This window comes from Myripristis murdjan, chromosome 6 (assembly GCF_902150065.1).
Source record: "Myripristis murdjan chromosome 6, fMyrMur1.1, whole genome shotgun sequence".
Classification (NCBI taxonomy): domain Eukaryota; kingdom Metazoa; phylum Chordata; class Actinopteri; order Holocentriformes; family Holocentridae; genus Myripristis; species Myripristis murdjan.
Window position 1 is genome coordinate 13,206,436 of NC_043985.1, and position 27,670 is coordinate 13,234,105.

Sequence of the window (27,670 nt, forward strand, 5' to 3'; positions counted from 1 at the left end):
AAATAGTTCACATCTTTTGTTATTTTGAGTCAGTCGGCAGTTTAACCAAATGCACGTTGTGTCTTTTAGAGCCTGATGAGCTACAAGTTACCTGGCAATTTACCTAAGGCAATTTGCCAGCCGGATTCGGAGTTTAGCCTTCTGTATTTATTCCCCAGTCAAGTCCATGAAGCTAAGTGTTGTTTACACTATGGCATAAAAGTAACGCAGGGACATCAATGCACATACATGTATGTGAACACACTTGTCTTCACATAACACATGAATGGTATTGCCATCAATTATCAAAGCATTAAAGATTTCTAATAGTTTAAGGAAAATACACTTTTCCCTATAATATGCAAATTCATGCAGCAAAGTGCTCCAAAACCTAACCATCTACAGAGTAGATGATCTGGTGTGAGCATTAAGCATCCATCATGTGTTGGTCTCCAGTTCGCAAGAAAGCCTATAGACAGCTGCCACCATGACAACATGCTATAAAATGAGTACACCTGGTCCTTGTTTATGATTGGCTAAGCCAGGCTCAGAACTATTCAAAAATTCCATGGGAAACTCATACCTGGACTACACTAGGAAAATGGTCAACTCAATTTAGATTCAGACTACCCAAAGGGAAAAAGGTAGCCAACAACACAGGTCTCAGGACAAGAAAGAATAGTCTCAGTTTCAGAAATTTAAATTTGATTTAGCACCGCCGACAAATACTGGGAGAGGACATCGTCTCAAACATCTAAACTTAGATCTGTGCACTGACAAATGGTTTAAAGAGTTAGACAAAAGAGGAGGCAAAGAAAATGTCTTGAAGACATAACTGAAATTAATGAGAAAGAACCTGGAAAGTTGGAGACGTTGAGGAATGCAATTGGGACCGTTAAACAGATTATGTGGGCCGAATGACGTTTTCACAGTTGGTGTGCAGACAAAAAAAAGGCAGCAGATTTTAACACAGTGACAAAAGATGAGCAAAAACAGTTTTATGCAATCTGTATGAATGGGGTAAACCATGCATATTTAGAATAACACTTAGGTTGAACAGGTACATTAATGACCCTCCACTTTGTCTCTCCTGGTGTCTTCTGAAAAATATTGAGTTCACTGGTAACCTTAACTGAGGCCGACTTTCTGAAAACCAAGCAGACGGTGCGTCCTAACACGCTGAGCGGTCTTGTGAATAAAGTGTGGTTTGACATTCAGCTACACATGGAAAAAGCTAAAGAAGGCAGCCACCAGCTGGACCCTGAATCATTTGTCATCTGTAAGGAGGAGAGCGGCCTGAAGTATAGCCAGGCTGGCATTTAACAAAACAACTACAAACCATGAAGAAACCGAATGAAAGAAACAGGATGTTAATGTACAAAAAGCCAGAAAATGCACTGTCCCATCGTTTTTTTGGAGAAGTACCTGTCCTTGCTGCCTCCCAATCTACTGGTCTTACCTCCATCTACTGAGGAGTTATTACACTATGTGTGGTAAATTGACATTTCAAAGCTAGCTAGGTGTTCTGATGTTTCCTGTTGTTTACAATGTACCAATGTTGTTTTTCCCCTTCAGCTGTAATGTGACGTTTATCTGCAAAAAGTGAGGCTACAATCTAACCTTACAATGCAGCTGGAATAAATGTTTAGTCCTCCAAAACAGTTTCATTTTTGTGTTACACACAATATAGGATATTATATCCAAGTCCATTTTGTCCTGGTGTACCAGAGAATCTAAGAGACTTAACTTTTCTAAATGTTGTCAAAGATTTACAAAGCAATGGGCACAGTAGTTTACAGAAACCACTGAATAAAACTATCTGAGGCTGGCCTGGAAACAAGGGAACTAAAACAGTGACTGCTCACAAGTCTGAATCTTCCATACAATCTTTTTGTGCCCTAACCACACTGAGCGTAGGCTGTGGAGCGCTCTGCTTTGACGAATCAGACACCTATACAGTGCCAACAAAGAGAAGTGCAATGGCTGAACACTCCTTTTATTCTTTTATTATTAACATCATTGTTCAGAAAAATGTTAACCATCAACCCAAACATTAAATCAAGCTGCACAGACTATGGTGGCTTGGTTATAATCTGCTACCGTGTTGCTTGGCAACAGCTCAGTTTTTGTTGAACAACTACATTTCTTGGAGGAAGGTTATGGGCTATTTGTGGATATTGCATGAAAATAAAATGGCCTACCTATCGATTATATGTCTCTTCATTCAAATGGTGGGGTTTTACAAAAGCAATAAGCCACTTGAGGTCAGTTGTTTGAAATGATTTTACCATGATGGCAGGACATAATCACCATAAAGAGCCCTTTAGAACCTGAAGGTGTTAATATTTGCTGTTTTTTTTTTCATCTCCCATCATACTATTTTTGTTTATTTGCCTTTTTGTAAAATCATTCGGTAAAATCAGCTGTCAGTTAACTGTTATTCAAATAAAAATTATTATTATTTCAATAAGTCATACAGATGAGAGTCACAGAGATGTACATACCAAAGCACTTGCTCAGATTGGTCTGTTTGTCAATAAAGACTTTGGCAGAGACCACATTTCCAAAAGGCATGAACATCTGCAGGATGTCCTGGTCCCCAAACTCCTGGGGGAGGTGGTAGATGAACAGGTTGGCCCCCTCTGGCCCTGTACCAGTTAGGGAAAAGATGGAAAAAAGATGTAAGAGACAAACTTAGACTACAAAAAATTATTAGACACATCAACACAACACCAAGTTCTGTACCAGCAGTGGAAATGTCCTGTCATGTTTAGAGCCCTGTGTCCTGGCCTGAGCCCGACAGCACCCGAAGCTTCTGACAAGTTCAGGCCAGACTTCAGGCTCATTTTAACAGTATTAGTTAGGCTCGGGCTTACTTCAATAAATTACTTGAAATGACACATATGGCGCTTTTCCACTAACACCTACTCGGCTCTACTCGGCTCGACTCAGTTTCTGTCGTTTTCCATTACAACTGAGTACCACCTCATCGTGGGTGGAGTCGTCATAGCAAGGCGGCCCCACCACCAAGCACAGAAAAGTCTCCACCTCTTCATTTGACCACGGTACCAGTTTGCTTGCCATTTTCCAACTTTGGCAACTTCAGTGATGATCAATGCACACGGTCACTTGTTGCCGTTTTTTTTTTTTTTTTTTTAAATGCTGGGTTTGGTTTTCGTGAAGGAGTCGCTCTCATGTGTCGTCACTCCCTGTCCAATCAGTGGCCTGCACTCCGTTTACGTCACATTTTCAGCTCGACTCAGCTTGCTTGGAACCCCGGCCAAGTAGGTACTAAAATAGTACCTGGTACCAGGTACCACCACCTAATGGAAAACCTTACAAACCAAGTAGACTCGAACTGAGTCGAGCCAAGTAGGTGCTAGTGGAAAAGGGCCAAAACTGACACTACGTAACACTGATAATGCTTTCTAACTGTTTTGTATAGTGCTGATATCATCTGTGCATGTGATTAAACACAGCAGGCCTCTATGGCCTACTGATGTAAAAAAAAAAAAAAAAAAAAAGGGAAAGAAAAAAAATGTAAAAAAGAAGAAAAAAATATCAGGCTTTCAGCTTCCAGTATAAGCTTTAGGGCTTGGGCTCTAGTAACGTTTATTCAGAAAATCTTAATGCAATGTCAGATTACAAGCACGAGAGAACATGGTCTGTGAGACCTGAGTGCATTGTTGTCTGGACAGTCCTCTCACCTTCCTTCTGGCTGCCAGCGGCACTCTGCTGCAGGAGAGATTGGCCATAGAGGGAGGGCAGGGCGGAGGCTGTGTACTGCTGCATCCCTGAGTAGGCCTGAGTCAGGGCATCCATGGAGCTGGCCCCGGACCCGTTGGCCATAGAGGCTCCCAGGCCTCCATTCATGGCCCCCATACCTGAGAAAAGGAAATGGATTGGTCAGACACTCGTAACCCATAACTGTTCTCTGTAAACTGTAAAGGATGCGTGCCACGTAGTTAAAACATGGCATCTACAGGTATTAAAAGTTAATGCATGTTAACAAATTTTTAATTAAATTTAAGACTGATATTAAATAAAGTATCTTTTTTTAAAATTTGAAGAAGCATTTCAGGTCAGTGTCTTATATTTGGTACAGAGAAAAGGGTAAATTTTAGGTTGGTTGAATATTAACTAGATGATTCTATGAATTGATATTATAACAGCTTCCTTTAGGATAGCACGTGGCACTGACTTTCCACAGTAGATAAGTACAAGGATAAGGTAAGTACAATAGCTAAGTATAACACTGACTTGATCTGATCTACAAAAGGCATATTCCCAGCAGGTAAGTGTCAATGCCTCAGTGATAGGCTTAAGACTTAAATTTATGACTATTTAATGATCTACACAAATTACAGGTATTATCCCACAACTGAAGTTAGTGTCTACTGCTAACAACAGTATGTGGGTGAAACTATTTTTGCAGCTATTAGCTATTCAGGAGGAGATTCTTTACCACTGATGCTGCCGGTGAGAGCGTTAAGGTTGTTGAGGCCCACAGAGGTCCCGGTGAGACCCTGCAAGGTCCCCAGAGATGCCAGGGTGTTCATCGCAGGACCTGCGCTGGACCCTGCTGTTGCACCAGCTGCTGGGGAGCACAACAAAAGACATGCAGGTTACCAAAGGGTGACTAGCTCATGTTCAAAACTGTCCATTTCGCTCTAAACATTTGGCATCTTCACTGCAAATTACAGTCATGAGGATGACACAACAGTCAGGGCGTAGTTAAAAATCTGTCTCTTAACGAGGAGGGGTCATTACTGCAGTAGCAATATGCTCAAGTCAGACAGATGGAGCCAATGTATATTTACACAGATTAAAGGGGAATGGGGGGTTCTCATGAAAATTTTTATGAGGGTGATTAACTCCCATAAAATAAATGAGGGATGGCCTGGGGCCGTTAGGCAATCATTGAACGGGACAGACTTGCAGAGTGATCGGTAGGTATTACAATGGCTACAGGAAGGCTAAATGTGGTCTTCTATAGCTAATGGAGAATTTAGATTCAGTCTTAGTTTAACTGAACTCATAAACACTGAAGAAAAGAAAAATACAAATCAAAAAGACAAAGGCATAGGTTAAATTGGGCAACAGAAACAAAATGACATTAAAATATTCAGAACATCAACCTTAAATAAGTAACTTAAATAAATGAAAATAACCACGATGCAGAGTTCGGAGTTTGATCCGTACTGCAGGCTGAAGGTGTACAAGGTGTACTGCGCCATCTTAATGGTATATTACCTGGACTGGCCAGAGCTCCCAGGGCTCCACCATTTGCAGACAGGGGGTTAGTGGAGGATGGGGTGGTAGAGTTCTGGGCTGCAGCTGCTGCAGCTGCTAACGTGGCCAGGTTCTGCAGCTGCAGAGGATTCACACCTGAAGAGGGAACAGATTAACACTAGAATCCAAGAACTTGCATCTTTGCAGTAAACATTCTTTTCTAATTCTCAGAACAAGAGAACTTTTACGGTTTGGGATGGGCTGTGCGCATGAGGTCGTGCCATCACTTAAGACACACACATTCAGTTTCTACCCATTCTGTACTAGGGTGTTTGGACATGATGCATCATTTTCACAATATATTTTAGGCTTCACATTCACATGTTCGCTGGTGTCTGGAGATCAAAAGTATGACCGCAATGGAAAAAAAAAAGCCACTGGTTTGATGGTGGTATGTGTATTAGCCATCATTTCCCCCGAAAGTTTGAACAAAACTCTTCGAAGAACAAACTGCTGTGAACTTCCACCTGTGTGTATGACTTCGCACAGGTGGAATTAAGCTGCAACACACTGTTCCTGACAGGACGCATACAGAGTGTTCAGTTCTCACAGCAAGCTGAAATGCAACTTAGATTAAATAACTGTGAACCACTGCGGTACAACCTCAAACAACATCTTTGAATAAATACACGGCTCTATTGTAGAAAATAATACGCTTTTCTGAGTAAGATTTCTGATTTGAGAGCAATATCACGCAAATGTCAAACAAACTGCCCTTAGCAATGAATGCTTGGTGAACGTGTCTTGCTGTGCAGTTACAACTGGTTCTGCTCCGCAACACTCATCCCCACATTTCTTCATTTTATAGGCCTGAATGTTTGTCTGCTGTCTGTTCTGTATTAACTTGCAATAGTTCATTCTGTGTGGTGTCTTACTGTTATACATTACCAATTTTACTTGCTTTCTGATATTCTAAATATTTACTTTCTACTATTCTAAATTTTAACGTTAAGTGATACTGGATGGATTTGAGTTTTAATAATGTGCCTATATTTATTATACAAAGACCACAAGAGAGACCTAAATCACGCAAATGCATGAGAGTAAATTAATGACTGGGACAAGGAGTGATACATCGGATCCAATCATGCAAAACCTCTTTGAAAAGACTCCATTTTAACATTAAAAAAATGTTTCATCTAAAAAAGTGCCATTATAAAGCAGCTCTGGGATTTCAGTTTCTTTAAGTGATGGCACTTTTTTTTTCCATCACAAGTTAAAATCCTCATCTACCTCATTAAAATAAGTGATTTGGTAATTGTGCTGACGTGCTATGTGTTTGTCCTCTGCAAGCTGCAAAGGCCTAGAATAGCACCACTGATTAATGTGCCCATGATCAAATGAAAGAGTAATGTGATTTGGGAGTAGTAAAATCATGTGGGTGCAGAGCAGTGAGTGACAAGGTTGTTTACATGAAAGTGTTGCTTCACTCGTTTGTGAAGGATGATGTAAAGACAGCTGTCTTGACAACTGAAAGGATTAACTCACCTCCTAGCCTCTGGATTCCACTGAAACTGCTCTGGTTACTGGTAGAAGTAGCCTGCTGGAGCAACTGCCGAGGACAGAAAGAGAAATTAGTTCTGGGATCAAAGAGGACAAGAAAATTGTCAAGGTGATAAGGGGTACACAATTATAGCGAAATTGATAATCTAAATTATTTTGCCTCAGGTCAGAAACACAATTATTATTCTCAATCAATGTGGGAACAGAATTACAGACAATCGTTGTACAGTGTTCCTACTGTAGACATGTGTCCCAGCGAGAGGACGAAGACAGGATGCTGCATCAAGCTTAGCATTCCAGCAGTCATTATATTTATTGTGTTTTACTGTGAGGTACAACAAAACTGAGTAAAAATTTTGGAATAGTATCCTGGTTCTTTGCTGCTAGCTGGTTTGGTATTAAAATATGTTCAAATGATAATTATTCATTTTTGGACACTGAAACTGCTATTTGGTGTTCACACTCGGTTATCTGTTTCCCTGTTAGGGTTTCTCCATCCTTAACTGATGTTTAAAGTGAAGAAATTCCAGCGTATGAGTTGTCACTATCCACTGCTTCAAGACCAAGTACTAAGTTATTAACTTCTTTTGCCAGTGATATGTAGTGCTCAACTTCGATGTCTACGCTCATATTTTAAATCTGCAGCGCTCTGTGGCTTTGACTCAGAGTTGGCACGAGCAAGTCGCACAGCCAAAAACTATGCAAGATACTTCCACTCTAACTCATGCCATGCTGGCCAATATCTTTAAATTGGGGTGGTGCAGGGAAGAAAAGTTGAACTACCCATCTCATGCACCTGTCAAGAGGATTGCCAATTTTTTGTCGACTGCTGCTCTCACAGCACTTACCTTCGATATCAAGACACTTAAAATTCAATAGGACTAAAGGTAGAGGTATAGTGTAGATGAAATAGGCCACAAACCTGTGCCATATTACAACTATATTATAGCCTTTAATTAATTAGCACATTATATAGACTGGCATGATTGTTCATTCATTAAGCCTATAACAAGCAAATCAATGCTACAGATGGGAGATGACTTGAGGCCAGCTATATGGAACACAGCTTCAGTCAAGCCAAGTACAACAAGGCTGTTCAATTAATAGTGGGTACAGAATACAAGCCTGATCAAAAACAAGGCTGTTTGGAAAAACCTTCTATGTGTAACAGCTGAGAAGATGTTGAATGAGACCTTAGGTGCATGGAAAAAGGTATCCTACACAATTTTGAGAATACATCTCATGCACATATCCTTATCTCAACTCTGAAAAGCAGTCATTGTGAACAGGCATTTGATATGACAATATGAGGGCTTTCAACATGATATTCAACGTTCAAATGTTAACATATTGTCAACACAGTATGACAGTTAATTATGGAAACTAAAACTGCAACGTATGATTATACATGAGAAATTATGCAGCTCAGTCGGGGGTTAATGTGTGGCTAACACTCACAGCCAGGTACTGCGGTGTGAGAGCCCCCAGGCCAGCCAGACTGCCCCAGGTGGAGGCGCTGTTGAGCTGCTGAATTTGCTGAGCTAGCTGCTGTTGCAGGCGCCGCTGCTCCTTATCTCTCTGTGTGTCGGCAAACTTCACCACCATGGGGGAGGAACAGCCCTGGAGCACGGAGGGAGGAAGAGAAGTTAGACCTGTTCAGTAGCACACACACACACAAAGCACAGCCACATTTATTACCAATGCTAGGACGCAGTCATTGCAGGGGATTGTTTTTAAGAGGGGTATAATAATCTATGCCTCAAGACAAAGTGTTTTTTAATGTCTGTTGCATTCATATCAAAGCTAACACACAGAGGACAGCTGTCATGCATAACTAAGCCAGGCCACATTCCAAACGGAGCACAGGACAATGCTGCAGACAGTGAGTCTCTTTAGCACTTGGAGGATCTGAATCGAGTCCACAAACAGGCAGACGCGAGATGGAGACAAAACACAGACACATTCAAACAAGGATATGTCAGCAGACGTTAACAATAAACAGATATTTGAACGAAAAAAACACACAGCACACAACCTAACAAACAGACAGCCACATATTGTTCAGACAGACGGACATGCGGTGTTGAGTGTTTTGTGAGTTGAGAGCCAGACAGGGACCAGGCTGGACAGGGAAAATGGCTTCTGCACCAGCAGCAACTCCCATGGCAGCTGGGAACTGGGGAGGTAATGATATGGAGGGGGGATAGGTGGCACCACCGCTGGGGCCTGCTTTTAATCTGGGAAAATGAGTGTTATGTTTGGTTGGGGTCCTAATTAGACTTGGTCGGATGCTTCACTGGGGAGCCTCTGACCTGCTAGCTGTCAAATTACTGCTGCTCCACTTCCTCAGACTCCACTGAATACGCTAGGACATGGACCCAGTTTTGAAGATATCAAATAGGGCAACTGCGCCAGTCTGGGCTAATTCTTTGTTAACCTATATTTGATGGAGTGGTCTGTTTTCCCTGTGGTCCAAAATATATATTTATTATGGAAGCCTGAGATGGCTAGGCTCTGCAGTGAGTTATCTGAATCAATAAATGAGATGCATTTAGTTCAGCCTAAAATAAGAGATGAACGCAATTCTCATCATTGTCCTGTTAGCTCTCGATTCAGCTGCTATGTAAGAGGCAATGCTTCAAGTTTTATTCAATTATTTTGCAGATGACAATGTAATTTTGTAATTAGCAAGAGTGGCTTTGGAAATGACTCATGCTCTGTGATGAATGGATGCCTTCTGCTCAGCAAGGGTCTCAATCTTTCCAACACAAGGGGGCAGCAGAATGTATGAGGGGGAGGGGGGGGATGAGAAATAGGTGCTAAGGGGTACAGTACCTCCATAGTCTGAGAGTGATGCATGGTTTTGATTGCATTCTGTGCCATTGCCCTGGTAGCAAATGTGACAAACGCACAGCCTGTAGGGGGGGAACAATAGGAGAGGGGAGAGGAGGGAGGGAGGGACAAGAAGAAACAAAACAAGACAAAAGGTTTGGACAACTCGTTATGAACCCCAAAAAAAACACATTGTACAGAGAATGGCAACTCCCAAGCACACGAACCACCGTCACTGGTTAGCACATGGAGAAAGAACACAACGAGGAGAACAGTAACACATGTCACATGAGCACAGTGATCGACAGATTAAATCACCACCCAGAGAGGCTTGCATATGTGGTGTTCATGGTGGAAACAGTCAACGTGATTATGTACACATACAACGCACACATAAATACACACTGAAAGGCTTTGAGTGGACTCAAGTACACAGATTTATAAATTAAACAAATACTACGGGGTGTGGGGTCTGTCTCAAATTGCAGTTAGAGGAACACAAACTCGTTGTTGGGAGTCTGCGTCGACAGTTCATCTCCATTATGATTTTTTTTTTTTTATTGTGTACATCAGCACATGAATCCTGCGCTGACTGCTATCTCCGGGGTCTTATGCGACACAGATAAGCTACATAGGAGATGTGGCGGCAGGCTAATTCCAGCCTTTGTGGAGTGTAATGGAGGAGGCGGTAAAGGAGGAGCTGAGCTGAGCCGAGCTGAGCCGAGCTGAGCTGCCTGCCAGCTGAGCCCACGAACACCAGCAGCCAGCGGTTGCCAAGGCAACGGTCCATTGTTCTGGACAGAAAGTGCAGTGGCCCTTCACTCCGAGATGTGGAGGTGAGTGTCACTGTAACGGGAGGATAGACTATGGGGGTGGAATGGGAAGTGGGCGCAATTGGAGGTGAATAGCACTTGAGTGTGTGTGTGTGTGTGTGTGTGTGTGTGTGTGTGTGTGTGTGTGTGTGTGTGGGAGGGGGGTGGAGGGGTGGGGGGTATAAATACTTGATGAGAATGTGTATTGGGCTATGCCGAAGGTGGTGATTGTGAGACTGGGAATACTGCAGCTATGTTGAGAGCACACCCACCTCTGCTAAGGCCATCTGGTCCCCGGAGAATTCGGCACTCCTCAATCTGCCCAAAAGACGAGAACATCATTCTGACCTCATTCTCCCCATATTTCTTTGAAACCATTCCAATGAAGAGCTTTCTGTCTTCCACGGCTGGGGGGGAAAAAAAAGAGTGACAATGGGAATGGGGAATTAAGTGAAAGCCAAACAATTATAGAGCTATGAAAATGGCGACTGCATCAGGCACTGAATCTTCAACCTCTCCATTTTTTTTCTTGTTCAATCTCTCCTCTTGTCATGCTGGTACATTGTCTGGCTCTCACTCAAGGTGCCAGCCTGCTGTACAAATCTCTCCAACTTGCAGCTTCATTTGTTTCCCTTAGTCTCTACCTCTCTAGACAGATGACGGCTCTATCATCTATTTATGCTCTCTACCCAATCCTCTGTACCTGCTTGACTCCCCTTCGTGCCTTTTAAAGCCCTTAATCCTCCTAACCCCTGACACCATATAGAAATTGTGTATTTGCTGCAGATTCCCTGAACTAAGTCATGCTTGGGTCTTCATCTTGGCGTTAAATATTGACACAATCCAGATTTTCCCCTCCACTAACACCCCTCTCCCTCAATTCATCTAAGCAAAATCGAACAATCCTGCGACTCTTCCATGGAAGATGTCATGCATGTATCCATCGTAGGCAACATGCTGACACACACATTGTCCGGTGTCACACTACATTCACTCACCGTTTGTCTTCTCACTGTCGGCAGGTTTCATCTGGATAGGATGATGCATCTGAAAAAAGGCCGGAAGCATAGTTAACACTGCATGTGTCGATATGTGGCTGTCCCCAGGTGCCATCATTGACAAAACAGGCGTATGGCTTCTTTATCTCTCATCTTGAGGGTCTCACACCTTCAAGTATCCCTCCCTCTCTGCCCCTTGTCTTTCTCTGCCTCTGACACCATCATCCCTCCCTCAGCTCCGGGAGGAAGAAGTGTCTACGAATTTATGATGGGGATCAAATTCTCAGAGTATCCAATTTCACTTCTTGCTGTAGTGTAGACTTGTGATTTAACTTATTGATTCCTCCTGTCAACACCTCTCATCTTCACGGGATCCATTTTGCAGAAATCGTTAACATGCAAGCTGCATCAGTATCACTTTTAAATGTACAGTGTGCTTTAATAATAGAGTGTGAGATAATATGTTTACTTCATTTCCCATTACCCATCACACGCCTCACAGGCATAACAAGGCGTGGTCCATCTGAGTTGATATCTCTCAACCTGAATATTATGTCCCCAGGCACTTTCAGAAACGTGTTGATTATATGTGGAAGTAGATGCACAACAGCCACCTTTGTTTCCAATATAAAACGTTGGATGCATTGTGCACTACAGAACAATGACTGGATACATTTTTAGCATTTTCACCTGCAGTACAGCAACAACAAGAAGAGAGATAAATCTATGCATGAAGTGGTTGAGTGAGCTGTAGTTATAAATGTGTTGTTTTTTTTTGTTTTTTTGAGAAGCACTAAAGAGAAACAGACAGATGGTCTGCTCTGTATGGGTACTGGCTAGCGTCACTGACCAAGGAGAGAGAGGCACAGACAGGAGAGAGGCAGAACAGGGACAAGCTTTTCCACTGTCACGCAAACCAAACTCGCTCAACTGCAGTCAATGCCAGTAACAGCATGACTGGGAACTGGGGTTTGAGAGCTGAGCTGTCAGAGCACACTTTATTTGAAATGTCTCCCTGATTGATGGTCCTCCAGCAAGAAGTAGGGCTGTGCACAAGCTTGCTACCCTCATTTATCAACCTGCTTCAATATTTACCAGTAAAGTCAGTGACAATGTCTCCTTTCCAATAAGCTAGGCTATTGATTTAATTGAAGACCAGTTGTTTGGTATTGATTTAATTGATTGGAAAGAGAGTAATTTCAAACGGGCTATAGGTAGGGCAGATTTGCAAAGGTTTAACGAGCAATTACACTTGTTCCAGTTGACTGGGCTTAAATCTCTCTTGATAAATCAGATGAGGAATTAAGACACCCCACCCTCTCTGACCAGGCTTCACTGATATGAGACCTCATCTCTCCTCCTTTTTTATTTCCAACTGTGGGAAATAAGAATGCAGATTTGCATCAATGATTCATGAGGGCAAGCATTAATAATTTGTTCCACTTTGTGGCATTGGGGTCCTGCACTTCAGTGAATAACCTGCCCCCTGGACAAGCAAACTTTACCTGACCCTTCTGTGTACGTGTTGGGACTGTGAGCTCATCAATTCAGTGAGGTGAGGTTCAGATCAGTCCTCTGTGCGGTGTTGGTGCATGGCTAGCTGCGCTGCGTTCTCTGGCCAGACAGGCGTTCAGCGAGCTGAGAGCTCATTATCGGCCAGCACACAGCTCACAGCCTGCACCACGGATGTGAAAAGGGCTCAAGCAGCTAAAGCAGCCCATACAGTGCTTACTCACCCCACTTAAGGTCTTTATGTTGTGCAGTGCATTCTGGGCCTCTAGTGCAGCTTTTCTTGTATAAAAAGTTACAAAACAGCATCCTGCAGATAGAGAGAGAAACGGGGGCAAACAATGGGAGGGAGAGAAACAAGACAAAAAAAGGCATTAATAACATGGCACAGTAAGAACAAAATGTGTTAAACCACAGCTGCTCAAGAACACAAAACAGTGTAAATGGATAAAAGTGTTTTCCACATGTCACATGATCGTAGCATGTGACATGATATTGCTGGCTGTTAGATGGTGCACACAGCACGTGGGCTCGCAGTGAGAGTATGGGAGATAAGATGGTTGAAGGCTGTGGTGTGACATGGCTGTGGAGAAGACCATAGGGTGAGAAAGCTGTCAGCAGGAACTGATGTGCAGTGGACAGGTCAACACAGTGCAGGCAAGCCAGGACACAAAACCCATATGCCAAGTGGGAGGTGCTGCATTACATAAGAATACAATCACATAAAAACACATACATACATACACACACACACACACACACACACACACACACACACACACACACACACGAGAGACAGGGAAATGGCACAAAGAGGCAGAAAGAGCAGGAGGGAGAGCAAGGAAGAGGAGTCAGGGGAGGAGGGAGGCATTGGGGGAGGGGATGGAGAAAAGAAGAGCAGGGGGAGGAAAAAAAAAAAGCCTCTCATCCTTCCGTCCCAGCAGACCGCCAGTGGCGTTCCAGCCTGTCAGTTTCACTGGGCTGGAGAAGTGGAGCACTGCAGCGTCTCTGACCTACATAGTGTGTATTATGCTGTTACTGGAGCTCCCAGGCCGCAGGGAGAGCTGGTGAACTCTAATATGCATCGAGCTGCTCTCTTCTCTCAGAACCAGCTGAGCTCTCTTTCTCTGCTACTTAGCCCGCCTCCGCTTTACTGGAGCTAAATAAACCATCCAACAGAGAGGCGCGATAGTTATCAGATGATTTTTTCATAACCTGCAGTAAATGTGACCTAAAAAAATATCCCGCAAATTTGACGGCTCTACAATACATTTGTGGCAAAACAAACAACAAAAATGGAAGTGAGATTAGAGAGATTCCAATGAATGAATCAAACAAAAGCAAGACTGATGGCATAAGAGAGGGTGTCAAGGGCATATTAACTGGTGTGTAAACAAAGTATAGGCCAGGGGGTGTCAGGCTAGCTTTCTTTGATAAAACTGCCCCCAGCTCTCCCAGCAGGGGTATGACTACTGCTCCCTAGCAAGAAACAAGAGAGGGGAGGAGGGAGGAGAGAGAAGGAGGGCAGTGGAAATTATTTTAGGGAGGGATGGGGGTTGCTGTTCAAATGAATTCACCTCACACAGGCTAGGCGAGCCAAAAGGCTGCTGTGATCAGGCCAGATTATCTATTAGAATACATTAACATGGCATTAACATGTCAATGGGCCATCACAGCTGACACTCCGCCTCGGAACAGGGGAGGGCTTTCTGCTAAAAAAGGGGGCTTTGAACTATTCAGCCTCCCAATGAACCGCACAATGTTGGCTGTATATATACACACACTGCATAATCAGCACCCTAGGAGAATTCAACTTGTCCCCTTTTGAAAGCACACACACAGGATTATATGGCAGTGATGTTGGATTTACGCGAATTTATGTTTAAGACTGACCATGTGAATTCCAGTACCAGGATACCGCTTGGAACAGTGCGAGAATGAGGTGTCGCAACTCAGGAGGAGACAACGCGTCTCCTACCTGGCCAAATCTAAGTGACAACCCTCAAACCGGTGGCAGAGGCAGGTAGACTCCATACAGACGCTTAGTTCCAACATCAAAGGCAGCCCCACATTAAAACCCAAGGATGTATTAGGGCAATGAAGCGTAGCAAGTCACCCAAGTGTCGAGGGAATTGAAATTTGGGAGACGTCATAAACTCAGGATATTTACATGAAGGAAGCGGCCTTTTACTCTATACACCTGCAGTTAGTTCCGGGAGACTGGGCACTTCCAGTGGCACTCTGCCGCTCTTTGCAGACGGCAGGCTTCCACTTCACTGTCTCCTCTAATTGCAACCTAAACTGAATCGCTCAACTCGAGCACTCTAGTTTTCTAAGGTGAGTGCATCGATGGATGTCTTAATGGAAAATTGCAGACGAATAACACTCTTCCCTACACTCTCCTTTATCCAACACCACTTTTAAACCAGCACAGCAAAGTAAAAAGAACATTTCCATAATGCAGGGTTATGAAAAAGCGTGTTATTTTTTAACCCTGAAATGCAACAGACAATTGAATCATCCCTTCATCAGTAAGCACAAACACAGCTGTATTGCATGTGCACACAGGTAGGGCTGTGTATTGCTTAAGGGTATTGTGTTGAAATGCAACAATGTATGGTGGTAGCGGGATTTATATATTGTGCAGGACCACACCTATTCCAGTATGTTACATGTGAAATTAACACCAGTCACCAGCCAAGATGCTAGTAAAGCTTCCGTCCATCTAACAAGCCACTTGGGAAAATAACCAAACCATCAAATGGGTGTTAAATCTGTCCTAAAAAAAATAATAATAATAATAATTCACTGGTAAAACAAACTAACAAAAGCATCTGATGATTTTTTTTTTTTTTTTTTTTTTTTAAATAACAAAAATTTCCACCTTTGCTCTGAGGGGGATTCTGGGTGCGGTCACGAAGGATGTTGATCTGGTGCACAGCTCCAAAGGGCTCGAAAAGCTCCTTCAGCTCTGTTTCTGACCAGGATCTTGGGATCTGGCCCACAAACATCTTAATGGAGTCTGGGTCTGGCTGGTCCAAGTGCTCCAGCGACCCGTTCATCTTGCTGCTGTTGCCGTTGCTAAGAGAGAGAGAGAGAGAGAGAAGAAAGGAAAAAAGGCATCTGTAGTATTCTCATTTGAGTCATTTTAAACAAATATAATACAGAATCTATATCCATCACTGCATCAATCCACTGGAGACAGAGCAAAATGCATCAATAATGTAACTGAGATTAATATTTGGGCTGCAGTGAAAAGTAGTAATGAATTTTCTGCCTGCCAAGGCATATTTCAGAATGTGAAACTGTGCACATTTAGCATGTATACAGGTGTGAATCTACAGCATAAACACAAATTGAAAAGCTTGCCGTAACAAGGTACACAACAACAGTGAACATCAAAATGTGACAATGTATCTGACAGTGCAGTGGTACTTAAAGTCAGCTTCAACATCCCTGTTAAAGGGGAAAGACAATAAAGGGGAGCTAATTATATTAACTAAATGAAAAAGCACAACCAACATGAAAATACAGGCCTTCCCTGGAGTGGCTCAAAACTACTTTGCATGACGGCATTGGAGAGATGAGTACTATCAGGGTTATTAAAAGAAAAATACCAGTGTTGTTGAGTTTTGTCCCTCAGCCTCTTCACCATATTCTTTTTACATGATCTATTGACCATTATCAAGTGCATGGCTATGGTGTCTGACTTTGGAGCAAGATCCCAATAATTCATATTTTAAAAACATAATTTACCATGTAGGTCAGGAACAATAAAAAAGAGCCGCAAGTGAATGCTTTCTAATGGGGGGGTTCACCTGACACTCATCATTTGACTTACACTGCAAATAAGCTATCAGTACCAATACTGCATCATTCATGCAGCACATTTTCAAATTACATGCCATTCCATTTATTGCCATGGAAGTCACTTTCCTAAAAACAACAACAACAACAACAACAACAACAACAACAACATCATATGACTAAACTAAAAGCAGTAAATCATATTTTTGTTGGCATGGTTTCCAATTTGATTGCTATTTCAACCAAATGCAAAAAACAAAAACTGTGTCTGGGGTAGCATACTATAGAGATAACTCAAAATCCCAATGGTGCCATTTTCCTTTAATGCAAGACACAGGGACAGACCGTCAACACCAGTACACCTGCAACTGCGGCACCTTTATATTGTTCACACACAAATACAAGCGCACACAAACACTTCCCAACAGGGATAAACAAACTAGAAACTAGGCATAAGGCTGGAGCTGCAGCCATCCAACAGTTGTCCGAACACAGAGAAATCATGTTGAGCATAAGGCATCACGCCCGGTACACACGGTGCTACCAGACTGCACCCGGGCTGAGGATCACAGGAAGAGCACACATAAGATGAAACCCATGGGACTAAAGTTGGGATATCGGTCTGGCACAACACAGAGTCCCCAGTTTCTTTTAACAAGAATGTACACAGAAAGAGAAACTGACAGAGAGAGGAACTAAATAAAGTAAAGAGAGTTTCGCATACAGACCTTTGGACACGAGCCATCCATCTCTTACAAAAAGAGCCCAGGCGCTCTGCAGAAACGCCAAACTCCCTAAAGGACTTAAACGACATACTGACAGATCACACTTCAACCTCTGTTCTTCAGAAATGCAACTCCACGTCTTTATAAATTGTTTTTTTTTTGTTTGTTTGTTTGCCTTTTTTAAACCGGTACTACTTGCCCAGTGCTGGCTGTCAATAAATCCAAATGATGATTGAAATAAACAGGGAAAAAAAACAACAACAACCAGCCAAAAAAAAAACCGTCTCTCCACAAACAGAAGGGGCAACTGCCCCCCCTCCACCAGCCCCAACCACTACACGTCAAAACACCCTAAATGTCTAAGAATCGCTGGTTAGCAGACAGTGATTTCGCGGTCCATCTCTTCCTTGGGTGTTTTGGCGATGGTACAGGGAGTAACCTACAGCTTCTTCACCACAGCAGGGAAACAATCACATATTGTTCCCCCATGCTGGAGAACACTATTCACCGTTCCCTCTACAGCACAATGGGCCAAGTCACAGAGATGCTTTGGAACACATTGAAGGCAACGTCTACTAGGGCCACAGCACTGTGGTGTGTGACACCATTTATCCAGTTTTGCCAAAAGGCACTCGGACGCCATTTTGCCGAGCACCCTTCTGATACAACCTCATTGTATGAATGGCAAAACTTGGATCAAAACCGGATCGTTACATGATTCAAAAAATAAGCCATCATTCATTTGCATTCAGAGTGCTTCTTACATTGCACAGTAGAACTGATCCTGGGGTCAGGCCTTGGACCAAAGCTGGGTCTCAGAGGCAAATTACCCTCTAGCACACATCTACGAAACGGTTACTGAAAGAACTGCTGCATGGCTAGTAAGTTAGCTGTGCCCCACAATTATTAGTTATGTATGATTTGACACTTGATTGCTATTCTTATTTCTTGCTTGCCTCTTCAAAGCAGGTCCAAGCACAGGTGAGCTACAGGACTGGGGTGCTGGTAGACCCTGCCCATCTTGCTCAGCAGGACTGATACTTTCAAACACAAAGAGCTTGAACATGCGCCTTGTGGCTTAAGGCCTATACCACCCTGCCGTATGTTCCCAGATATCACTGAAGAAGACTTCTGCTGAGGTTTCAGAAACAGCCCTACGATGTGGCGGGTCATGGCACTCCGAGACACCCTGCAGCAGCTGAGAAGTCATTCAGAGCCCAGATCGTTGCATACTTGCTGTTGCACCTCCCATAAAACAAGTGATTTATCAGGACCATGTGTCTGCCCTGTCGGTGCGCTCTGACCGTACAAGTATGCCAGTAACACCTTTGCTGATCCCATTATAGAAAGCAATCCAATTTGGCAAGTGCGGCATATGATTTTGGAAACTCAGCGTTGTAGGTGGGTGTTGACATTACTGATCTTACAACCACAGGAAGTCAAAAGGAACATGAGGTGCAGCATGATGACCTAGTGGAAGCAAATTGTCACAAAAACTGATGCAATGTAACCTCTAATTCCTCTCTTTGAGTTGACTTTGATCAATCTGATTCATCTCTTCGGAGTTAACATTCATTATTTTGATGCCTGTCATTAATATACCCTGATGGTTACTATAATTACCTAGAATGTCATTCTATTACGCCATCATGATGCTGTTGTAATTAAAATATTGATCTTAGCAAGACCTGCTGGGGCAATATTACACACATTACTGAGGCTCTTCCTGTTTGGGTAATAGACTAAAACTTATTCCCTTGCCTCAGGGTTATTTTGCCTGTCAGCAGTACACGGCTGTCATGCTTTACTGAGGATAAAAAAAAAAAAGCCAAAGTTCACATGGACGCACATAATGCTTCTGAGAAAAAGAGGAAGATCAGTCAAGTAAAACAGCTGTTTACTGGTAATACCCTCAACAAAATCATGACACTTTTTTCAGGAAACCAATGGCCCTATAAGCTGCTTCAGCAGGATAGAGAAAGTTAGAATGCCTCTAATGCCTCGGTAATATCTTTGACAGCTGTCAAGTAGGACATAAAGGCTCTCTCTCACTAGCTACATCTATTTTTTCCACTACCTAATGGGCAACACAAGAAAAGCAGAATATTTGCTGACAGACTGAATAAGTGATCCCAAACTTGGAATAAAAATAACCGTGTGACATAAACAGAGGCTTACCCTGCAAACTGACCTCAACACTTAGGGCCTGGTCTCACACACTGTTTGCAGTAGGACCCTTTAACAAAATTCACTAAATGCACTCAAGAGTCACTCTGATTCATGTGAAACAGGTTTGAAAAAACTACAACAACCAAAGATGGATGCCACCTCCAACAGGAAAGCATAAGTGGGACTGCGTATTATTTGATTTCCATACCAAGTGGTGGCCCCTAATCAGCACACTCGGGTTCTGATGAGAAGGTATTAAGACATTTTCCTCCTGGCATTAACTCTAATTCAGCTCAATATGGCCTGATTTCATTGTTGCATTTCCCCTGATGAAGACAGACATGTTCAATCAGCCTCTGAATGGGCCCCATGTTAACAGACGGCCAGCATCTGATGACAAGGCCCGCCCCATTAGCTCCATAATAACACTGAGTGTCCCTGATGGGTATAGATGACGTTGCGAGGTAAAGCCGGTGTGAACGACGAGTCAAATATGAAGCATCACTTTCCAACCAAATAAACTGTGGTCACACTTCTCTCCGATAGAGCATGAATGCAAATCATAAGGCGGGGCTCACTAGAAGAGGCAGAGCCACAGCAAGGCATCTCAAATGAAGAGACAAACAGCGCACTGAAAGCAGCAATTAAACTTGCTTACTTTGACAGGGTGGGCTTACTGCTCTGACTTACTAAGTCATCTATTATCCTAACCTGAAACAGACTACATGACATCTTGAATGAATACGGGACACACCTTACCAAGCACGTTATTTTTGTTTTCAGTCTGTGCCTACCAAAAGGAAGCATGCAAAGAGTGTTACAACAGCTTTCAGGGCTGCACAATTACATAAAAATATCACACGATGAAGTACTCCAACTTCCAAAACTGCAAGAGGCTGAAATTATGCTATCAGAGTGTTCAGTGTTCAAAATGGATTCCAACACATTACATTCTGGTAATAAGCCCAATTTCTGACCTTTAATTCAAGTTTCAGATTAAAACACTTCCACTGTATTCAAACACAGCAAACATAAAGCAACAACATCTGAGGTTTTATCAAAATTTCTGCTGAAAAATCTAAAATATTGATAAATTGTTGAAAAATCTGTGTCTGTATATTGCACTGGAATTTATCTGGCAATACAGAACAAAATAACCCCAGTATGATTATTTGTCAATAGCATGTAGCCCTTTCATTGACCAGAGGCTTTCTGTACCACTTAGGCACCTATCCAAAAGAGAAAGGTTACCCAGCTGACACACCTACTCCCCCTAGTCCACTACCGCTGCTCTGATTTGTCTGCCTGAGAAAATCTTTTAAAACCACACAGCTGAATCCACTTCTTGTGGACTGCACACATTGACTGCTGACTTCTAGGTCACGAGCAGGCTGGCCTAAACAGGTAATTAGCTTATGCTCAGTGTTCTCCATTTTGCATAAAATCATTACATCCCATAGCTTGTTAGTGTGCCGTTTCAGTAGGACTGTAGCACAGACTGTTATTGACACAGTACTGACTTCATAAGTTCAGTATTGACTTCATTAATTTCCTGAACCACAGCATGTGCATTTGATCTTATGTAACGTCCCGTCCCACAATGCTGTCCATTTGTGAAACTTGCAGGACAGTTTGCTCAACCTTCGACCACACCACCCGACATCAGAGATAGGGGACATGATAAGGGACACTAAGGCTATGCATGTTGCTGTAGGCCAGACGGTCTTCTAATTAGACACAGGGTCACTGGTGCACCACACCAGCAGCAGGCGCAGAGGAACAGGTGACAGACCAGATCAGAGCCCTCCTGCTCCCAGCCTTCAACATCTGTCTGCAAGGCGCTCTCCCACCACCACTGCCGTCACAGTGAAAGGGCGGGAGAGCAGAACAGCTGGCCTGAGCAGCCCCTGGACCTGGTGCCAAGAGCCTACACATCTCACAGATCAACAGCTCCCCGTTCACAACAAAGGGATCACCATGATGCTTAGCTCACTGACATAGCACTGTGCCGGTGTTTGCTGCCAAGGGATCACGCTTAAGCCCAGATAGTCGTTCTCAGTGTCACCAATCGCAGCACGAATCAATCAAATACAGCTGGGTGTCGCAGATCTAATCAACACCTTACTGTTTTCCACAGCAAAAAGATAAGATATCCCTCACCAATGAGTAAAAAAAAAAAAAAGAAAGAAAGAAATAGTTCCTCTGCTTGGTTTACAGGCACATACAGACAACTGCCAGAAATGCCTTCAAATCCATTAATTTGTACAACCATTCCTTGATTTGAGGTCATCAGAGATCTGGCTAAAGGATGACGGAGCAGATCACAATAGTAATAATCATAATTCCTTAGGCAAGAAATTAACTTACAGTCTGGGACAATTCACAGTAACCAGAATCTGGTTACTGTGAATTACCAAAATTGCGAATTAACAAAAAATGATTAACGGTTGAAACATAACACAATGTCAAAATAACCCAGTTAAAATAATGTGAAAGGTTGAAAGAAAGACATTTGCAAAATAATACAACTGAAAATAATGTCATAGAGAACAACGAGCCGGTGTAAAATGCTTCACTTTGCTAGAAGTGTAAGTATGTGTGGAAAAAGTGGGGCCAAGCCCACTGCGTCGCAAAACAGAGATAGCATTCCTGAAACTGTAAACACATGGACTTTAAACAGCTTGTGAAAGCAGGCTGGGGTTTTTCGTGCTGCTCGCTGTTCAGCAAAATTCGCTTTGCCTAGAGAGCAGAGTTATAAAACGCTCCGCTGTGCCTGCTGGTTGTTTTTCTTCTTCTTCATTTTTTTTTTTTTTTAAACATGCTCTGTCACAAGACTTCCATTAATGGTTCAATAATGTAGCAACCACGTGTTTCTGTCGTTAAGCAATCACTCTAAATTCAACATGGAGCACCCACAGCGATCCATAAACTGTGTGGCTAACGATGTTAGCTAGCTTGCTAACGGACAGGGAGGGACTGGGAGTGCGCCAGGCGAGCCGAGCTTAGCTCGTGTGCTGCTTACAAAGAAGCCCCACTTGCCTCCTTTAGCTTTTCCCCGTTCAAATTGAAGGAATTCATGAGCAATGATAATAATGTACACTGACACAAATCACACAACTGTATCAGCAAACGCTAACTTGAGCGGCCGTGCGGGCAAGCCAACGCAACGTTGACAATAAACTTCCCTTTGAAACGTAGCATATTGAGTATGAAGCCCATTCTGCCACCTACCCCTTCGATCCGGAGCACGTCGATTTGAAGTTGTTCAGCTCAAACTTACAGCACAATCACAAGAAGATGGGTGTCGTGTTTGTGTGTGTAAATTAAAGAGACCGTCGTTATATGGTTACCCAACTAAGGCTGTTTTTTTTTTAGTTTGATACCGAAACGTGTGATCTCCGGAAGCACATGTCACTTGACTATTCTAGCGCGCTTAATATCCGACACACACACACACACACACACACACAGAGAGAGAGAGAGAGAGACACACACACACACACACACACACACACACACACACGCTAGACTGGTTATCGTTATGTTGGTAATAAATAATTTATATCGCCTTATAGAAGCTGATCTCTCGGGGGCAATGGAGTTGACACCAAATTCACTGACTATGCGCTTTCTATGCGGTTTATTCTCGCTGCATTTTAAGTTAAGTTGGGTCAACTAGTATAAGTTCAAGTGGGCGTATGGTGTGCGCTATTATTCCCGTTAGACTAGCATTACTAGCAATGTTAGCATCCGAGTTCCTAGTTGAGCTAACGTTAGCTAACTCCCAAGTCCCCTGCACGCTGTGTTGTTTGCTTTTTTCCCCCACAAAGAAGCACGCTAAGGTTTTGGGCGGAGGGTCGCAAAGGCAAATCGATGGTTAGGTTACTTACATTGTATCGCTCGAACTCAATAACCGGCTTTCAGTCAGGGGGTGGAAATCCAGGTTGTACGCCGAAGTCATGTTCAAAACAACAACGCCTATCAGACAATGAAGAAGCGACGTCCACTTGCAAGAGGTTCAACTCCTGCGGGGCGGCGAGCAGACGGAGCAGAACAGGTGCAGGGCGGGGGGCGTCTTCAAAACGGCATGAGACTGGAGAGCACACCGGTGTTCGTCTTATTCTCCTTCCTCCATCTAATTTTCTCTCGCGTCCCCAGTTGAAATAAATTGAACCAGGCTGCTGTCACACTGCACAGCGAGCTGCAGCAAATCAGAGGCGTGGCTTCTTCACAAAAGTATGAAAACCATGCTTACTGCCGCCTCAAAATCACTCCCTATAGGGACATATATAGGGTGTCCGTGGCACTCAGCACTGAGTTTATAGTGTAGTTTTTATTACCATGGGTATCAGTGTAATGTCCTTTAATATCCCTATAGTGGGTGAGATTTATTATAGGGTTCCTACAGCCCCTTCAGAGAAAAAAGCATGTAAAGTTTATGCCTTTTGAGTAACCTGATCCTATCGCGTGCTCTTGAGAAGGTAAGGTAGTCTGTGTGCACGAGTCAAGGATCTAATAATCCAGGTGATCAGGGAGTCAGAGAGACATTTAAGTCCAGTATAGCAGCCATTACCATCAACAGTAATACATTTTCTCAAATTTCCACATGTGCCCTTGTCCCAGGTCTCTAAATTAATCGTGTCTGTTTTTTGTTTCTGTTTTTTTGAATTGAGTATATAATCATGATGGTTGGATGCAGCAGAGAGGTCAGTAAATCTATTACAAGTGAAAGCAAGATGGTTAAAATGCAGTTTTTCTTGCCTGATTGAGTCTTGCTTTCCCCCAGGGTCATAGGTCATATTCCCTTTTGTATTTGACTGTTGTGTCCTTTGGGGGAGGGGAGCCTATCTTCTTTTGTTATGCTGGACTTGCAGGGCGAGGCCTCTACTACACTGAGTAGAAAGGTGGTGGTTTTGGTTTTGGGGGTGGCGGGCATTGTCAAGTACTGTGACATAGCAGAGAGGCAGGGGTGCTAGCCTAATTATCAAACCACTCATTACTGCCTCAGCAGCTGCAAAACCTAAAAATATTATTCATAGCGAGTGTTAAGAAATATCCCATTTATGAAATCCCACTTAATCCTTGTATCCATAGCAATATCAAGGCAACCTGGCACCCGTGCAGGCTATGCTACACCAAACAGTCTAAAAGAGGTTTGTATGCATAATGTGATATGTGACCTATTTTGCCACATACATGCAGACAAGTACAATATGTAACATGCATTACCATTAGGCTTGAGGGGCTGGCTATAAAAAGGTAGTCTAAGCCTCTGGAGTATCAGGTTTCATTAAAACAGAGAAAAAATACAATAATGTCATCCCATCTGCAGCATTCACATATCTTCTTTGACTCAATTAGATCTCAGGGGATCTCACTGAATAGATCTGTTACAAAAGGGACTGAATTCTGGTAACTAGGATCCCATTTGGCCTCTTGTTTAAGTAGGCATGTACATAATATGCTTTCGTTAAAGAAAATAATGACATCATGCCAATTTATTTCTCTTGTTTACCGTGTATCTGCATGGATTTTCTTAAAGATGTTTGTTGGAGTGGACTGCGGGTCTAGGCCTAGTTGTTGGCGCCTTCCAGTGCAAGCCTCCCATTCTTAATCTCAGATTATTACTATTGTAATCCTATCATAATCCACCACACGTACCATGCTTTTGTTGTTTACATCAAAGGTTTTTCCTCATGCAGCGGAACGTAAGTCCCACACATCAGTCCATCCAGCATTTAATTTGCACCCATTCCTGGCCAACTGTAGAACAGGTCATGTAAAAATAGGTCAGCTGCAACCCAGTGGCTTATGTCACTTCTGTTTGTATATGCCAACATGAACTTGTCGCCTTACTTTTTCCTCCTCTCTGCCTTTCATGAAAGCATTTGCAGAATGGCGACCAACTAAAGCGCTCTCAAAATGGAGAGGGGGGACTCTCCAAAAAACTATAGCGTCAAGATAACCAAGTACAAATGGTAACACTACCTCATCACTTGTAACATGCAAATCCTGTGGGATGAAAATGTCCCTTCTTGTCCTCTCTCAAAGGTAATATATATCTCATGTTGATTGTGACTGAGACGGTATAGCTAGGCCTGCGTTGTGTTCAGTGGGCTTCTAGCCTCAGTCCAGTTCTTTTTGTCAGTGGCCTGTGTGATTTGGAGACCTGCATCACTGACACATCCATGTCTCTCGCCTAATTTATAATCTATTCAAGTACCTGAGTCCCAGTGGAACTTTAAAAAGAGTAGATAGAAGTATTTAGATTAAATTACATGAAAATGCAATTCAGCATCATTTTTTTTAAAATCTAAACTTAATCTGAAAATGGTATGAGATTCAAAGATATATGACTAACCCTTGATTAAATAATTTTATAAAGTTAAGAACAGACTGATTTGGATGAAAATTTATTAGATTTGAATATATGGTCTCTGTTTTCCTCAGGAGAAAAAAAACACAGAGAGGCACTAGTGTTACCCTACCCTACCCACACACACAGCATGGGAGAATGCCTCAACTGGAAACAATACATCCTATAACAATATCCAGCCCAGACAAAGAGGCATCACAAATACAAGCAGCTCCACAAAAGCCAGCCCAGATTTCAATGAGGGGCCAACCCCAACGTACCTCATAGGCAGGTCCTCATTCCTGACAGACACCCCGGCCGCAGAGGGGGGACAGCGCATGCTGTTGACGTACAAACTCTGCACCAGGGCCAGCTCAGAAGAGTGTTCCAACATCGGTGCTCTGGAAAAATCCACCTTGTGTAATGGCCACTTTCTTCTCTTTTCCTCTCTTTCCTCTGTGTGTTTCTCTCCCTTTCTCTGTCTCCCGCCCCCTCTTTCTCCTCGGTTTAGTGCAGCAGAGCGGCGCCCACCCCCTTCGCTGACTGGCGTGGCTGAAATAATCCTCTCTGACAGCTCATCGTGCGCTAATGCATTGTGCTGCCTGCGGCAGCCCAGTTTGCAAGCTGTAAAGCTGTGGCCACAGTAGCACTCTTCTACTAATTGACACCCGTATTAGGAAAACTTCAGGAAATTGGACATGGATGGTTTATTCCCACTGTCGGATTGGAGCGAATTAGGAGAAACATTGGCACAGTTGCCACAAAATCTCTTCTTCCACAAGTCCTCATTTTGTGGCACACTACTGTGCATGTTGGCATGTGTTAAAAATATATTTACTGCTCCAAATAATGGCCAAGGCCCAGTGCCCCACGGTGACGGGGTGTCAAGCTTGTTGCAATTGGGATACAGTATAAAAAAAACAAAAAAAAAAAACATCATTTAATTGTCAGCAGAAATAGAGTTGTGCTTATTCTGTAACTGTGTCCATTAGGTGTTAAACATATTTGTCATTAAATCTCCACATCACCAAGTTGAACACCTACACAGATAAAAATTGTAATCTTTCACCAGTAACAACATCACTTCCTGCATAATCTTCTGCCAGACATGGGGATGTGTATAAGTCATACTTCCTCTATTGCATGAGCTGACTGGTAGCAAACAAGCAGATGACAAAAACGGAGCTGTCCTGCACAATCTGATGCCATTATTGAACTGAAGCAGACAGGAATAAAGATAGCCTGCTTTTGAAGCCATGAGCAAACATTCTGGTCGGCATGAGTACGTTTTAATAAAGGGGGGATTACACTGCTATCCTCTCTATGGCCCTGTGTTCGTCATTCCAGGCTGCAGTCAATCTAAACTGGACCTGAAATACCTACAGTGCACTGAAAGTTTTTCAGCTCACAGTATCTGTCTGTGCCAAATGGACTCTCACTCACTGACAATATTCAGGAGCATAACGTACATGACATGTGCCTGTACATGTATGCATGTCTGGAGTGATGAAAGAGGTTCCTGGAAAATATTTTCCGCATAGCATTTACACAGATCCTGGAGCCATAAAGCATCAGCTGATCGCTGGACCCAAAGCTCAACCCTCTGTTTTATCAGAGGCTGTTTAAAATGCCTATTTGCAATGGAAAAAGCTCATTTGCCTATAGTCACAATGTCAAGGTGAAGAATAT

General features: G+C 43.0%; 1 protein-coding gene across 6 annotated transcripts in view; it reads right to left on the reverse strand.

The window, feature by feature from the left end:
* Nucleotides 1–26,504, reverse strand: part of LOC115360241 (CUGBP Elav-like family member 2) — a 32,107-nt gene extending 5,603 nt beyond the window's left edge. The window contains exons 1-12 of one of the 6 annotated variants that reach the window (XR_003928319.1): nt 26,263–26,503; nt 15,810–16,006; nt 13,153–13,235; nt 11,417–11,465; nt 10,691–10,825; nt 9,610–9,689; nt 8,233–8,394; nt 6,760–6,823; nt 5,233–5,367; nt 4,445–4,576; nt 3,687–3,863; nt 2,484–2,627 (exon numbers count right to left, since the gene is read on the reverse strand). Coding sequence is in view for 1 of the 6 variants with exons in the window: in XM_030052991.1 (XP_029908851.1) it covers nt 2,484–2,627; nt 3,687–3,863; nt 4,445–4,576; nt 5,233–5,367; nt 6,760–6,823; nt 8,233–8,394; nt 9,610–9,689; nt 10,691–10,825; nt 11,417–11,465; nt 13,153–13,235; nt 15,810–16,006; nt 26,263–26,375 (1,471 nt within the window). In the remaining 5 variants the exon portion in view is untranslated. Of the gene's footprint in view, nt 1–2,483; nt 2,628–3,686; nt 3,864–4,444; nt 4,577–5,232; nt 5,368–6,759; nt 6,824–8,232; nt 8,395–9,609; nt 9,690–10,690; nt 10,826–11,416; nt 11,466–13,152; nt 13,236–15,809; nt 16,007–22,857; nt 22,982–23,516; nt 23,846–26,262 lie in introns of those variants that run through there. The other 5 variants (XR_003928320.1, XR_003928321.1, XR_003928322.1 and 2 more) reach the window with 5 other exon arrangements.
* Between the last annotated feature and the right edge of the window lie 1,166 nt (nt 26,505–27,670).